The 12,301-nt window shown below is 41.2% G+C and overlaps 1 protein-coding gene across 1 annotated transcript in view; it reads right to left on the bottom strand.

Moving 5' to 3' along the window:
* Positions 1-12,301, bottom strand: part of col7a1l (collagen type VII alpha 1-like) — a 50,265-nt gene that overhangs the window by 7,155 nt on the left and 30,809 nt on the right. The window contains exons 72-103 of the mRNA XM_041964447.1: positions 11,706-11,750; positions 11,180-11,257; positions 10,772-10,828; positions 10,647-10,691; positions 10,457-10,489; positions 9,525-9,578; positions 9,364-9,414; positions 7,988-8,041; positions 7,855-7,908; positions 7,699-7,737; positions 7,321-7,599; positions 7,009-7,044; positions 6,830-6,865; positions 5,230-5,256; positions 5,054-5,113; positions 4,594-4,719; positions 4,375-4,446; positions 4,211-4,246; positions 4,004-4,063; positions 3,753-3,797; positions 3,606-3,641; positions 2,424-2,459; positions 2,169-2,225; positions 1,897-1,968; positions 1,695-1,766; positions 1,582-1,617; positions 1,400-1,480; positions 1,230-1,283; positions 1,037-1,090; positions 856-918; positions 716-778; positions 424-540 (exon numbers count right to left, since the gene is read on the bottom strand). Coding sequence (XP_041820381.1) covers positions 424-540; positions 716-778; positions 856-918; positions 1,037-1,090; positions 1,230-1,283; positions 1,400-1,480; positions 1,582-1,617; positions 1,695-1,766; positions 1,897-1,968; positions 2,169-2,225; positions 2,424-2,459; positions 3,606-3,641; positions 3,753-3,797; positions 4,004-4,063; positions 4,211-4,246; positions 4,375-4,446; positions 4,594-4,719; positions 5,054-5,113; positions 5,230-5,256; positions 6,830-6,865; positions 7,009-7,044; positions 7,321-7,599; positions 7,699-7,737; positions 7,855-7,908; positions 7,988-8,041; positions 9,364-9,414; positions 9,525-9,578; positions 10,457-10,489; positions 10,647-10,691; positions 10,772-10,828; positions 11,180-11,257; positions 11,706-11,750 — 2,028 coding nt within the window. The remainder of the gene's footprint in view (positions 1-423; positions 541-715; positions 779-855; positions 919-1,036; positions 1,091-1,229; positions 1,284-1,399; positions 1,481-1,581; positions 1,618-1,694; positions 1,767-1,896; positions 1,969-2,168; positions 2,226-2,423; positions 2,460-3,605; positions 3,642-3,752; positions 3,798-4,003; positions 4,064-4,210; positions 4,247-4,374; positions 4,447-4,593; positions 4,720-5,053; positions 5,114-5,229; positions 5,257-6,829; positions 6,866-7,008; positions 7,045-7,320; positions 7,600-7,698; positions 7,738-7,854; positions 7,909-7,987; positions 8,042-9,363; positions 9,415-9,524; positions 9,579-10,456; positions 10,490-10,646; positions 10,692-10,771; positions 10,829-11,179; positions 11,258-11,705; positions 11,751-12,301) is intronic.

Below are 12,301 nucleotides of genomic sequence, written 5' to 3'. Positions count from 1 at the left end.
GGTAATTATGAGTTAATCATGTGCATATTCATTTTTCAACAATGCCTGTATGATCCCAAGAAAAATATCTAATTATATGATATCCTTGACGCATCCGGCATTATTTTCATAAATGAGAGAATCACTGACGTATGCTCATTGTAGCCTAATCATGTCAGCTCCGCCTGACAGATCACTGATCAACAATTTTCACTGTAATGAGGATCTGACACAAGCAGCGATGAGCCACTGATTAGAGAGATAACAGTCAAATAAGACCTTGTCAAAGGAGAAGAGCTGGACTATGACTGATGAAAGTGACGCAGTCAAGTCGGGATCAAGAGAAAAGCTCAATATCTTGATGGAATAATCAATGCAGTATAAAAAATATATAAAGCTGTATCACATATTTACAAACACACTGAGGAAGTACAAATACTGGACCTTAGGTCCTGTGTCCCCACGGGGTCCCGGGAGCCCTGGTGGTCCCTCATCTCCGTCCCTGCCTGGACTCCCTGCTGACCCCTTAAACCCTGGGAAACCTGGGAAACCTGCTGCACCCTGCATGGAGGAAGTAAATTACCACACCAACACATGACGGTTCTTTTGTGTGCCTATCTTTTTACATGACTGAAACACAAAATTAGGTATAAAAAAACATATTTTAAAGGACCTTCTCCTGGGAATGAATAGAAATACAACTGTGATGAGATACCAGCGATATTAATTAACTAACCTTGCCTCCTTTCTGTCCTTGATCACCATCAGCGCCGTTGATACCTCCTGCTCCCTTATCACCCTAGAGCCATGAAAATATTGAGTCTTTATATGCTTGTGGACAACAGACAACCAAATATGTGGCCACTTGATGTTTACCTTCCTCCCCGTGAGTCCATTCAGTCCAGGCACGCCAGGGGTGCCAGAGAACCCCACATCTCCCTGTTTTGCAAAGAAACCATGCATGCACACAGTTATCTGGACTATTGGCAGGGTTTCTTCAGATGATATTGTTAGATAGCTCTCTTTTGGTCTAATCAGATGCTAACTGAGGCCTAACCTTTTCTCCATCCAGGCCTGAAGTCCCAATACGTCCAGGTAAACCCCTGAAACCCTGTAACAGCAGGCAACACTTTAGAACATGACTGCATGAACAGAAATCATAATATAGAGACATCCTGCAGATAGAGAAGCTAAAACTCAATAGAAAGACCACAATGTATCAAGGTGGGACAAATAGTAACTGCCTGCACCTTTTCTCCCTTCTCCCCTTTGTCTCCTGGTAAGCCTGCTTCTCCTCGATCACCCTGTGGGGAAAAAAAACCCCAAAATACAAAGAATGAGAAAAACAAAAGCAAAAATAATCCTGAATCCTTGAAAATGAAAAGGGTCTTGATTGGTTTTATATTGATTTTCGGTGCACCTGATTGCCCTTCTGGCCTTGCAGTCCCATATCTCCTTTGTCCCCCTTGGCCCCGTCCACTCCATGATCCCCATTGCGACCCTTAAATCACATTACCGGTATGACTGCTTGTAATCGCTGGAGCTAATATTGAATTTTGGGTTTGTTTGTTTGCTTATGTTTGTACTGCAGCTCTACTGTACCATCACTCCATTGAGTCCTGGCTCTCCTGGGTCCCCCTGTAGGAGACATACCACCATAAGAATACTGAATGATGAAGCTAATGTTGTTGATATTAAAATGAACCTTTACTCACCTTTTGGCCTACTGGTCCTCGTGCTCCAAACCGGCCCAACGCACCCTTAGTGCCTGCATCACCCTTTAGGCCCTTATAGAGACAATTTAAAATACTGTCTGTTGTTATGTTCTTTTTTTTCAGTCTTATTTATTATAAATTAAAGTATGTAGCAAGCTAATAATGGTCTATCAGAGACTTAATCATCCTCAGGATTCATTACCTTGACTCCAGGAGGACCGTCCTCGCCCTTTTCTCCTTTATCTCCATCAAAACCTGGTGGGCTTCGCTCTCCCTGAAACAAAACGTTGACTCAGTTCCTCATCTTTTTATGTGTTTTTATTGATGGGTGTCGTTTTTTGTTCGCGTCAACCTGGGTAGTGAGGTGCTGAGTACAAATGCCCTCATACGAACATCATTCACTCCTGTTACTTTGCTTGAATGGAAATCTATTGAGCAAGAGCATAAACGACTGCAATTTCAAGAGGCTCTCACCGCGTCTCCTTTGGAACCCTTAAATCCGCGGGGTCCTTGGATCTGAAGCACACTCCCCTGCAGGAAGGGATTATGGATACATTGAGCCATGAATCACGTATACCTCTCGCCCGTTCTGTGTGATACACAACATCTACTACCGGCAAACAAACTGTTTGTGAAGCTGTAATTCGCTCTGCACAGTCAGCTGTAACAAACAGTGCGAAGGCTAAATACTTCTCATGCACGTACAAAGAAACAGGAAATTCATCGTACCCTTTCTCCTCTGACTCCAGGCAAACCACGCCCCCCCTGCATAGAAAGAGGTTTTTTAAAACAGCTTCCCAAACATGATTATTTCAATTCCAGGTGCCAACACAAGTAAATATATTACTTTCTATATCTCGCTGCTTTGCTGTTGTGATGGGAAAATGAATAAATCCCTTCACAATACAATGAAATCCACCTTTGATAAGATGTCATGAGCGGTGCACTGCATGGAAAAGATTTAGTGACGTTTGACAGGAAAGAGTCGCTCAGTTGTGACTCTTCAGTAAAGAACAAACAAACAAACAAATCTGAAGACAGTCTGACTGACACGTGAATTCACTCCCAACAACACGGCCTGGACGTGCTGACACTTCAAACCGAGTGGGACGCTGTTATCTTTGAAATGAAAAGGAGTCAAATGTCAACGCTGGCCTCTTCTTCCACACCTCATACCTCACTGCTGACGCAGAACCATAAGAGTGAGTCAGGTGTAAATAAAGACTAAGTGCATGAAGAAAGTGAAGGTCAAGAAGTCTCAGAAACTGCAGCAGCAGCAGCGTGCTTTTTGTGCACCGCGGTGTGTAAGATTTGACAGAAGCTGCGCTGTAGGTACACATTGAGCTACTGGTTGCAGACCTCTGGTTGAACACACTTTGGTGGTGAGAGAGGTCAGAAAACAGCATGAATGTTGTGTGGTTCATCAGATTACATGCTGAAGCTTGGGTACAAAAATCTGTCGTCTATCCTCCCCGCTGGCAACAGTGCAGGCTCGCGTTAGTGATGCAATAGTTAGGAAACATTTTTGATTTGACATTGAGACAGAGCAAAGAGCAAAAATTCATGAAACGCTGGCGATGACAAGACGCATCCTTTCAGAGCTGCAGTTTCCGCTGACTTAAAAGGCAATTTCAGCCGTCACATCTCAATTTAACCTTGCGGGCACCTTTGGAGGAAGTGGAACAGGTGGTTTGCCGCCTGTGTTTGGTCATCACACTGAAGAAATTTCAACAACTTGCAAAGTCTCGTTTGCTGAAGTTACTGACTCTAAATTGTTGTCAAGCATCATAGTATTCCAGTGTTAGTATATGAGTCATTAAGTGAGTGGGCTAAGTAAAGGAGTCATTAAAAGATTCATTTTTAATGCGCATGTATACTGTGTTAAACAAATTGTGTGGAGTGACAGCTCACCTTTTCACCTTTGCTGCCACGCAAGCCTTTCGGACCCTAGCAAAGAAAAGGTAAAAGCGTTTTGTCTCCAAGTGAACGTTAGTGAAACACGAATGCTCTTCAGTGAATTGTTAGACTTGTTAGTATGGTTTTGAAATTGTTGCTTACGAGTTGCCCAGGAGCTCCTTTAACACCTGGACTGCCTTTTTCCCCCTGAAAAGAAAATAAATATTTCAAGTTCTCTGCATAATCCTGCAACATTACAGGAATGCACTAAATACTGCGCGTCAGAAGCTTTAATGGGTAGATCAATGAACCGTCACATAAACATGTGGAAACTGGTGTTCTTGTAACGTTTGACATTTAATAAGCAGCTGTCAGGGATTTTCTAACCTAAACATAAGCTGGGGAAAACTCACCCTTCTGCCTGTGAAGCCAGTCAACCCTCGAGCACCAGGCTCTCCAGGAATACTGTCACCCTGATTAAGATAAGACAAAGTTATGATCAACTTTATTGCACAACATTATAAAACAGAGATGACAAAGACACATCTGTTGAAACAGGCCAAAATGACAACTACGCTGGATTCAAGGAGCAAACAAAATCATATATACAGTATTTGTACCTTTTCTCCTTTTACTCCAGGCACACCAGGAGGACCCTTTGTTAGAGAGATGCAGTTATAGCAAAAGAAAATATCATTATGTGTGTTTCAGAGCAAACAGTTGGATGAAGAATCAGAGAAATCAGCACTTGCAAAGATCCTTCAGATCATTTGGATTTTCTTACCTGAGGTCCTGCTGCCCCTCGAGCTCCAGGAGCTCCATGTGATCCATTCCTCCCCCTTTTACCGCGGTCACCCTGCGCCAACACACAAAACATCTTCTCTTTCAAACCCAGGAGCACAACCAGCTGCCCATTTCTGCATTCTGCAGTATCTATTCACATACGTTCACTGTCTTCACTTTCCCAGATGTGTGAGCTGATGTGTTATAAATGATGAAGTACCTCTCTGCCCGGCTCTCCTGGGTCCCCAGGTGGACCCCTAAGACCTGGTGAGCCCTGGATGCCTGCATTGCCAAGGATACCCTGTGTACCCTGAGCACCTGGAGGCCCTGACTCACCTGGTTGACCCTGGAGCAAAACAAAGACAGAGAGAACGAGACAGAGAGCGAGAGACTGAGACAAATTAAATGGAAGACAAACACACAGTTAAAGGTCACTCCTTTCATGTCATGTAATTTATTCAGCTCTTCTATTACTGTTGAATAATTGCTTTCATCAACTTTTATACTCAAACACAGTTTTGAATGAGTGAGTGAGTCACTGAGCCAATTAAATTCCCTGAATTAAAACCGTGATGCGAAACAAAGTCAATCAAAGCGAGCGTGATGGAACAGACTGTGGGGATTAATTGATTTAGAAGGAACATTATAAATAAGGGACTGCTTGTATTTGTAAGTTTCACCTTCTGTCCTGGAGGACCAGCCTGGCCCTCTGGACCCCTGTGGCCGATGCCTGGCTCGCCCTAAAAACACAGAACAAACACTATGTTTCACTGTCGTTCCTTTGAATGTACATCTCCTGATTGTTGCAGTAAAAGAACTACATAAATAACAGTTCATGGAAATGCATTGCATTTACCTTTTGTCCCTTTTCACCAATTTCACCCTGAAGAAGTGTGGACAGACAGAGCCCGTATCAGTTAGACAGTTGAAGTGCACCTCAGAATGATGCTTTTCAGGAGCCAAAATAAACCAACACAGAGGAATTTGAAATAAAAAAAAACTTGTCAGCATGTTTAACAAGGGGAATTATTAATGTCTGCTTTAATCTACTGTCTCACAGTCAAACAGAAATAGAGCAGAGGGGACATCAAAGGCCTGCAGTCAACTGGCTTCCCTGACAGGCGAGACGGGAGAGAAGTTCTCCCTGGGCTCTGATGTCATTTACTGATGCATTGTGGGTAGGAGGGGAGAACAGTGATGATATTTTTATGAACTGGTGGCACATTTCATGTGGCGACTGTCATTCTGGCTCTGTGATCTGAGGACGACGATAACGATGCTTCAAATCAGCGTAATCAGTGGGATGACATCAGAAAATCCTGACGACTGAAGTCAGCTCACCCAAATTACAAAATTCTTCTGACATGTTAGAGACATGTGGTTCTAACAGCGAGGCTACAAACATGTCATAATCTTACAGAATATGATGCTCTGCTGTAGATTAAACTAGCCAACAGTATATAAACTAGTTAAATGAGCCTAACCTTAAACATCTACAGCAGTAAACTGCAACAAAACACATTAATGGCAGCAGTAATATTAATCCACAAACATCGGATATAATAATAAAACACTAACAGGGAACATTTTACTGTACTATGAATACTTTCCCTTTTCATACTTTAAGTTAACTTTGATGATAATATTAACATACTTTTAAACTTTTAAAGGTGTTAAACGCAGGACTTTTACTTGTAGGGAAGTATTTTCACTGTGTGGCATTGATACTCTTACTCTAAAATAGGATCTAAACAAGATCAGATATTCATGTTCTCCAGATGATGAATCTTAATAATAATGAAGCACCATCAAGCAGGTTGACGGTTGCAGTTTTGAGTGAAACGCCAATAACTGTTTAGATTAGAATAAAATGATTTTTTTCATCTGACCATTATCAAGTCAAAGTGTTTGATTTTTTAAAAATTATCTAATGCCTTCAATCAAAACTAATGCCATTCATGACATCCTCAGTGTGTGCTTTGCGTTTAGTGCTAATTAGCATATGTTAACATGCTACCACGCTAGGCTAAAATAGTGAACATTATAACTGCTAAACATCAGCATTTTAGCATTGCCATTGTGACCATGTTAGCATGCTAATCTCCAGCTAAAAGGACCACTATATGTATATACAGCGTTTTAAATTCTGTGAGCACCACAAACCAAATTCCATTCAGTTTTGGCAGAAATCTTCCATAAATGTATCCCAGTATCTGGTCAAATAAAATTATTGCATGGCCACACATCTGTATGTGAGATAATGTTTTTTGCCATTTGGTTGAAATGACCCTTTAAATCAGGGTTGCCAAAATGTATGCACTTTTGCTGTTGTTTTTTAAAGAGTACTAAGACAGATCAGTAAAAGTTGTTGCACATTATTGATTGTGTCTTTAGCTTTACAAAGGTAGTTCTGTTTAATAGAGTTTCCTCTTAATGTTTAAAAGATCTTTAGTCACCTTTTGTCCTGGTTTTCCATTCTCACCTGGTTGCCCCTGTTGCATAAGGAATGTATGTATAGCACATTAACATCATCTCCATAATTAAATTGGACATTTCTTCAGCCTGATTTTGAACTGATAATACCAGTTGATTATTTGAGTCATGAGATGATACAGTGAGTACTTTGTTCTCTTACCTTCAGGTAAAAATACTCTGGAGGGTACGGGTATGGCTGTCCAGTTTCTTCATCATAACCTCCCTCTCCCCTCCTCTCCATCTCCTGCCTCCTCCTCTCCCACTCCTCCCTCTCCCTCTCTATGTCTCTCTCCCCCTCCTGCTCCGTCCTCTCCCTCTCCAGCTCTTTTTCCCTCTCCTCTCTCTCTCTTTCCAGCTGCAGCTCGGCCTCCCTCTCCTTCTCTAGCTCCTCTCTCTCTCTCTCCATGTCCATCCTCTCCCTCTCTCTCTCCCTCTCCAGGTCCTCCTCCTCTCCTTCCCTCTCTCGATCGACGTCCTCCTCTGTCTCCCAGTCGTAGTCTCCGCTCCTCTCCTCCTCCCCATTGGCTGGGTCAGGGCCTGTCTCTGTATATCCATCTGTCTCTACTCCTTTCTCTTGTCCCATTTCCCACTGCTCCTCCTCCTCTTCGTCAGCTCTAGTCTGCTCCTCTCCTCCACCTTGTGTTTCTGTATAAACCTCTCTTTCTGTATCACTGTATTGCTGGCTCTCCTTCAACTCTTGCCTCTGCCTCCTGGAATATGCTTGAAGGTCGGGGTTTTCTTGCTTCTTCCTCTAGAGAAACAAGTTTTATATCACAAACCAGTCTTTTTATAAGCTGCATCATCTTAATTTGAAATAAAGCTCATCCTTTGCCGTTCATAACAAACTTACATTCCAGCTGCTGTAACCTTGAGCTCCAGAGGACAAATGCTGGAATTAAAATGAAGGAGAAATCTCATATATCCTCCATGAAAGGGCGTTTTCATATTTTATTTGATGCAAACTCACATGTATGAAGTTTAAATTTTTAAAGACTGGAATGATTACTTTTTGTGCCTCCTTGAAACGATCTCTTCCACCCGGGGCACCTGGCATGAACACCTAAAATATAAAAATCATCACTCCTGCCATTTAAAAAAAAAAAATTAATCTGTCCTCTACAAAACAAGGTGAAACTTACCATAGAACGGGGCCAGGGGGCGCTTTTCTTCACCCTGATTTGGGATCGAGGCACCTGTCAAGCCCCCACCCGAAACTTCTCATGAGCATATTTAGCTTCAATAATTCAGACGCTTCCTGTCAAACAGCTGCAGTGATGTGTGGTTTGATGTATTTGATGGTCAGAAAGAAAGACACAGACTTGCTTAGAGAGATATTGAACATTTTTACTGAGGGATACATGCACAGAGAGGTTAAACACAGACAAAACACAGTAATAACGGGAAAATTTCACCAGTGAAAAGAGTGTTTGACCTGGCTATAAAATGACTTATAATACTAATACATTTTGAATAATATCACTGGTTGTCAAATATGTTTTCGGTGAAGTAATACAAGATATTTTCCATTTTTCAATAAATAAATTTCAGTACAACTTGAAAAGGAAATATGTTTTTAAATTCCTGGACCAAAAGCTTTGTGTTTTATCCAATGTGATACAATATTTGTCTTAATAAATAAATTAGGAGTTGCACACAAGGAAAGTAACGGCCACACTGGCGTTAACATGGAACAAAGTGAAGAATGAAAATAAGCTGAGCACGAGGAAATAATAGTGATGTTCACACTGCGGTGCCTGATTTTCTAGCTCTGCATGCTCTTTTAAAAGCCCTCAAACAAGATATAGACTTTGGCTTCGCCATAGGTTTGGGCGAGCGACATCGTCTCTGTGCGGAAAGAAGTCCTTCCTCATGAAACGTTGGTCAGGTTCAGGGCTCCTCAACAGTTTTCACAGTTAATCACACTCTCCATGCGGTGTGTGCTTTCTTACGAATGCTTAACGCTTTATAGTCACAGTCTCTTGGGAATTAAGAGATGTCCTGTTTAGAAAAAACGAGAGAGAGAAAGTATTAAAAGTAACTCTCTGGAATCGTCCCTGAAGAGCCGGACTCGGCTGCTACTTGAGCTCATTCCCATTCAGGCAAGCTTTGGAGAAATGACGCTAAAAGCATGCTGCTCAAAATGCTCTCCTGTCTCATGCTTTGGTAATGTTTGTGAATTACAAACTCCACGATGGCACACTAACATTCCCACAGTATTCACGTTAGACTTTGCACTGGTGAAATTTTCATAGGAGGTAGAAAGAAGAAAAGATCTTGAGATATGATGACAAGTGCTTATCTTATATTACTGATGCATGGTTTATTCATGGCGTATTATATGTTCTGGCAGGGAGAACGTGAAGCCCATCCTTCATTTTATTCAAGCACTTGTCCCTCACTTTCTCGTGTTAGGTGTAAATAAAGATGAATTGCATTCCAAGGCATGCAAGGATCTTCAGAGACATTCAAGACAAGATTCAAGCCTGCGTGATTTAGACTAAAAGCAGAGCTATACCTGGCCTGGTTCTTCTGTTGAGATGGGAGGTGTAGGCAGTGACGCTTCATCCTGGTCAGAAAAATAAGGGATAGATAAGAAGGAGAGAGTGAAAACGACACTCCAGAGGTGAATGTGGAACACTTCCAGTAAGACCCAATGAGGACTGATGCCCCTCATACCTCTTCTGTATCACCCGTGGCTTGAGATAGTGGTTCTGTGGTTGTCACGACAACCTGGGGGGAAGAAAAATCAAATCACTGGAAGTGGTGGAGGAAGTATTCAGATCCTTTACTTAATTAAAATCACTAATAATACATTATGAAAATACTCTGTTACAAGTAAAAGTCCTGCATTGAAAATGTCACTTAACTAAAAGTATGTAAGTATAACCAGGAAAATGTATTATTTAAAGTAAAAGCACTCAATGCAGAAAAATGTCCAGTGTCACTAGTCATGCATTCATGTAAAAGCAGGGTTTACCTGCCTTTAACTAATATGTATAAGACTACAACTAATGATTATTTTCATCACAGATTAATCTGTTGATTATTTTCTCCATTAATTGTCTTTTTTCTTTGGTCCAACCAATAGTGCAAAACTCTATAATACCAAAAATAAAATTAATTAAAAGGAAATGCAGCAAATTCTCACATTTGAGAAGCTGAAACCAATGTTTTCTCATTAAACAATAACTGAACCGATTATGAAAACAGGCCAATTAATTTTCATCAATTGATTAACTGACTAATCGTTTCAGCCGTACATTTTAACATGTTTTGTGTGCAAAAATGTGTAACCTGTAACTAAAGCTGTCAATAAATGCGGTGAAGCAAAAAGTGCAACATCTCCCTCTGAAATGCAGTGGAGAAGAAGTAGAAAGTGGCATGAGAAGAAAAGTAAAGCACAAGTCCTGTCTCGTCCTGTGCCGTCCTATCCTGTCCTTTACTGTGCTGTACTGTCAGTGGGTGTATTTGGATTCGGGGTTTGGTTTTGTTGTTTCTTGGACTTAAATATTTGTGTTTCACATTAATCTTGTAATAAGTCATACATTAAGTGCAGTCTCAGTTTCTCTGTGTGAGGAGGCTGTCAGAGGACGACTGGAGGTTTCGACCTGGGCATGACCGTGTGTGGGTAATTGTTCCTCCTACAACAATAAAAAAAACATGTTTTTATTCTTCAGGCACAGCAGAGCAGCAGATAACTGAGCTCAGCTGTCTCTGCTGCCTTTCTATCAGAGTACAGTCTTGCAACAGTGAATGAGGTTTTGTTATTATGCGGGCTGCAGAAGTCCTAATGCTCACCTTGTTATCCAGTCGATGGGGGAATTCATCTATTTGGACTTCAAGCTGCACATGATAAAAACATGTTTTACATTACTGCAATCCAGCTGAAACAGATGAGAGCACGCTCTTTGAAGCAAATCTACCTGTCTGTTGCCTCTCCTCTCCTGAGAGACCGCAGGGTCATCTGGGTAACGTTCTTCCTGTTAGCAGAAAAGAAGAATTTCATCGGAACTTTTAAACACCTACAGACACTCCAGCGGATGATGTGCAGAGCAGATGCAGTGGGCTGTGATGACAAACTAATTTATTTTCAATAATTAATTCAGGTAGTGGGTGTGTCATTAATCAGCTCTCTTCAGCGGTTAGTGTAGGCTGGGAGGAGATGCTGCTATATAAAAAAAAAAACCAGGCCATTTGATTATGAGTTTGACAGGTCCGTTAATAAGAAGCCACAACGCTCCAAATGTGCGACCCCCGCGTCATCAATCAGCACTTAAAACTGAAGTTTCCCACAGTTGGTGAATTAGTCATTGGTTGCAGCGGCTGCCCACCTCGTATTCATAACTGTATTCTTCACCGTTATAAAACTCCTCTTCGTCCTCTTCCTCTTGCCTGTCCTCTTCACTTGTCTGCAGATAAAGGAGATGCCACAATAATTACAGGAAGACACTGTTACACATCATAATTTAGCATCAGCATTTTCATCATCAGTGGTTGGGAGACAACAATGCCAAGCGCTTACAAAGCAACCCATTAATCAAAAACCTTCAAACCTGTTATCAATATAATGAGAAGCACATGGACGTTGAGACAAAAGCATGCTTTTAGTCTTACTAGCCACACCATACACACAATAATCAGTTCATTCTGTTTGTTATGTTTAAAAAATGTTAGTTTATTATGATTACTTTTATCACACTTTAGCACTAAAGCTGTTATTTCTGCACAAATACTGTTAGCCAGTGTGTTTAAGTCTTGCAGGGTGAGACGGCTGTTAGTTGGTTGTCTTTCTGTTTAGTCCGGACAAAGGTGGAGTTAAGCTTTCAGGTTTAGTTTGACCCCTTCAAGGACATTTACCAGGCGTTGTCTCTGCCTCTTATGTCGTCCTTTATTTCCTTTGCCCTGGTTAAGAAGTTCACAGTCGGGGAGAAAAAAAGATAAAGATTTCTCATGCTTGAGACGTTGATGATCAGGTGTGAAACTACGAGCTGACGCTGGAAGTCGAGGGAGATATCTAAGAAGGGTATAAGTCGTTGATGAGTATCAAAAATTAATGCAACACCTTCACTTAAAAGATATTTAGGAACCCTGAGTGTTAAAGTTGCTAAATGGTTTAGATCTATCTGTACAGGACCACTCTGGAGGCTTTGCATGTTTCAGCTCATTAATATATAGTTTATATTATTGCTGACCATTTTTGGAGGTATTCCAGAAATGGGTTCGATTCTAAAATATTTTCATGTCACTTGTTGATGTATGATGTTTAATGTAAGGCACATTTATTTTGCCCGGAATGAAATATACTGCATTAACAAAAAAAATCACCTTCCTTTGCCTTGACTGATGTCATTCCTTGCAGGCAGCCACTGATTTTACATCATTGTTTGGGAGGTTTTTATCTATTTTCTGACGTTTTCTGAAATTGTTGCGCTGATTCAGTGTAATTCATTACA

This window comes from Chelmon rostratus, chromosome 22 (assembly GCF_017976325.1).
Source record: "Chelmon rostratus isolate fCheRos1 chromosome 22, fCheRos1.pri, whole genome shotgun sequence".
Classification (NCBI taxonomy): domain Eukaryota; kingdom Metazoa; phylum Chordata; class Actinopteri; order Chaetodontiformes; family Chaetodontidae; genus Chelmon; species Chelmon rostratus.
Note: the sequence above shows the minus strand (reverse complement) of the source record. Positions and strands in the feature narration are given on the sequence as shown.